This window comes from Perca flavescens, chromosome 20 (genome assembly GCF_004354835.1).
Source record: "Perca flavescens isolate YP-PL-M2 chromosome 20, PFLA_1.0, whole genome shotgun sequence".
Classification (NCBI taxonomy): Eukaryota; Metazoa; Chordata; class Actinopteri; order Perciformes; family Percidae; genus Perca; species Perca flavescens.
The window spans coordinates 23,388,947-23,392,120 of NC_041350.1; the positions used below are offsets into that span (position 1 = coordinate 23,388,947).

The following is a 3,174-nucleotide window of genomic DNA, read 5'->3' on the forward strand; positions in this document are numbered from 1 at the left end:
AGCGAGCCCGGACAGCGCGTGCAACCGCCAGGACGAACATTTATGATCATGTACAGCGCTTATGTTATTGTTAGTGGGAGGGGAGCACATGTCTTTTAAGTGAAATCACGCTCGGCGAGAAGAGACTAGAGCTGTTGTGTATTGTTGCCGATGCCCCGCCTCTGATGGTAGCCTTAAACCTGGCACCCAGCTAAAACAAACCAAAGCCAGCACCGAGCTCCCACTCAATCCAATTAAGGCGGACTTGAGTCGCTCTCCTACGTGTTCATCTACCAGGATCGACGTTGAGACAACAGGAACCAGAGGGGCTTTGGCCAAAAAAAAAAAAAAAAAAAAAAAAGAGAAGGAGAGATTGCCTTGCCTTCTAATTTCTCCCTCTCCAGCCCCAGAACAATGTCGATGAGCCCTAAGCATACGACTCCTTTTTCTGTTTCCGATATCTTGAGTCCCCTTGAGGAGAGCTATAAGAAAGTAAGTATGGAGAATAACAATTTGGGGGCACCTCTCACTTCGTACCGGCAGCCCCAGGTCTCTCAGGCGGCGATGCAGCAGCACCACATGGGCCATAATGGGACTGTGTCTGCGGCTTACCACATGACTGCGGCAGGTGTTTCTCAGCTGTCACACACGGCCATGGGGGGCTACTGTAACGGCAACCTGGGCAACATGGGCGACCTGCCGTCGTACCAGGACGGCATGAGGGGCAGCACCACGGCCACCGGCTGGTACGGAGCCAACCCAGACCCGCGCTTCTCCACCAGTGAGTAGCCTGCACCTGTACTTTGACTCAAGCTTTAAGTTGTGTTGAGGGTCTATAATGCTGAAAATCCGTTTTATGTGCATGCTTCGTAGTTCGCCTACACTGCATTATTTTCAGTGCTTGTTTCTGTTACCTGTGCGTGTTTGTGCGCCAAGGGCACTCTCCATACCACTCCAGTTTATATTTCACCCGCAAGGTTTTAATTTTATTATTAGGGAGAGCAAAGATGAAGATAACATGAATTTTATCCACGGCATACAACATCTGGAAAAGTCTCACCATAAGGAGCATTCATGCCGAAAATGTCCTCTTCGAACCTTTATTTAAGATAATTTACTGTTTAATACTTTAGCATGTTAATCCAATAATAATGTCAGTGAGCTATCAATCATGAGCTATTGCTGCAATTTGTGCGCAGAGTTTTAGCATACAGTTTGATAATTTATGTAGAGTTTGTTTTTATAGATGAGGGCAGCTGCCTCTTTAGAAAGCTTTTTAAGACTATTTTTTACTCCGCTGCTTTTCAAAATGCAAACCATGTTGAGTCATGTAAGTAATTATCAGCGTTGTAAACGCATGAATGTCACATTATAAGCAAATAATTTTTTTTATCAATCTTTGATCTCAAAGCCAATTTTCTGTCAGCGTTCCTGCATAAGGACATAATTATTTGTGCATTGTTAAACACTTGGTTGCAAGTAAAATCATTCAAATCACCATTTTATTGTATGAATTCTGTTTTATTTATTTTTCTCCCCTCAGTCTCTCGCTTCATGGGCTCGTCGTCGGGCATGAACATGGGCGGCATGGGCAGCCTCAGCTCCCTGGCAGACGTGGGTAAAGGCATGGGCTCTCTGTCCAGCACCCCGAGGAGAAAAAGGCGAGTGCTGTTCTCCCAGGCGCAGGTCTACGAGCTGGAGCGACGCTTCAAGCAGCAGAAATACCTGTCGGCGCCGGAGAGGGAACACCTGGCAAGTATGATCCATCTCACCCCGACCCAGGTGAAAATCTGGTTTCAGAATCATCGGTACAAGATGAAGAGGCAGGCTAAAGACAAAGTGTCCCAGCAGCAGATGCAGCAGGACACCGGCTCTTGCCAGCAGCAGCAGCAGCAGTCCCCGCGGAGGGTGGCCGTGCCGGTGCTGGTGAAGGACGGGAAGCCGTGCCAAGGCAGCGGCCACACGCCCACATCCTCCGCACAGACTCTCCACCAGCAAGGGGGCAATGTCATGATCATGTCCAACAATACGTCCGGCCTCGGGCAGCATCAGAGCCAGCAGGTGGGAAGCACAGGTCACTCTCCAGATCTGGCGCCGCACTCCTCCAGTCCACCGTCCCTGCAGAGCCAAGTGGCCGGCCTCTCTCACCTCAATTCCCCCGGCGCAGAGTACGGCTCGGCCCTGCAGTGTTCAGCCCTGTTATACGGCAGGACGTGGTGACAGGAGACGCCGGCTATGATTTAAACCAACTCTTCTATTTAAAGAAAAAAATAAAGACATTTTTTTCTTCTTCTTTCAAGACTCGACAAGTTCCACTGTAAATGTGCGCATCTGAACATGAACCGAGTGAAATCGGTGCAGCTCTTCTTGAATTTTCACCTTTCGGAAGGAAGTGTGACTTAGCCTTTATGGATGGAAGGAGGGGAAAAACACTTTTGACCAGAAACTGCGGAAGTCTTGGGATTTATTTATGTAAATTATATTGAGACAAAAGAAGACTCCGCAGTCATATAGGCCGGAGTAGTTTGGGGGAAAAAAAATGAACCTGGACAGGGAAACTGCTGTGTATGGGTGCTGTTAAATTCCCCGTCAGAAACACACACCACACTGATTTATAATAGAATTTAATGTAAGCCGTAGATCTAGCTTGTATATTTCTGTAAAATGTTTGGATTTTAGCTATCTGTTGTACAAAGTTTTTGACGCTATTGCCGGTTTGTTGTCGTTTCATTGGTATTTGTACGTTTAATTTCTTTGTAACTTATATAGATATTTGACTTACTACAAAACAGTCCTATTAATAAATTATGGAAACAAGTCAGTTAAGCTTTTTTTGTGAAATATGTCAACACAATGCGGTGTTAAATGGTGGAAATATTCCTTCGCGGGAGTGGGGGGGGATAGCCTCGAGCAACAATGAAACCAGTGCGGTATTATTATTATTTGCTCGATTTCTAGTACGGGTGTTTTTTTGTTTTTTTTAAAGGAATCTTCATTGATTCTTGGGCTGATTGTGCTTGGTATTGTGGAAAATATTTAAGAACCAGACATCCATATCGCCGAATTGCCAAAGTTCAGGTTTGGCAAACTGACAAGACTAAATAGCCTACTAAATATCCTATATCAACACTCAGGCTCTTATTTTGACATGGCAATTAAATAGTGGAGCCTATTTTTCAGTTGTATTCTCTGACA

General features: G+C 45.7%; 1 protein-coding gene across 1 annotated transcript; it reads left to right on the forward strand.

The window, feature by feature from the left end:
• The first annotated feature begins 206 nt into the window (after positions 1–206).
• Positions 207–2,199, forward strand: nkx2.1 (NK2 homeobox 1). Its single transcript, XM_028566521.1, has 2 exons — positions 207–760; positions 1,523–2,199. The coding sequence occupies exons 1-2, from the start codon at positions 394–396 to the stop codon at positions 2,197–2,199; spliced, it is 1,044 nt and encodes a 347-aa protein (XP_028422322.1). The 5' UTR covers positions 207–393.
• The last annotated feature ends 975 nt before the right edge of the window (positions 2,200–3,174 follow it).

What these genes read in the sequence shown, in the direction of transcription:
- nkx2.1 (XM_028566521.1), top strand. Translation starts at nt 394, where the DNA reads ATGTCGATGAGCCCTAAGCATACGACTCCTTTTTCTGTTTCCGATATC. An exon ending in AGACCCGCGCTTCTCCACCA is followed by an intron (nt 761 to 1,522) that starts GTGAGTAGCCTG and finishes TTCTCCCCTCAG; the next exon opens with TCTCTCGCTTCATGGGCTCG.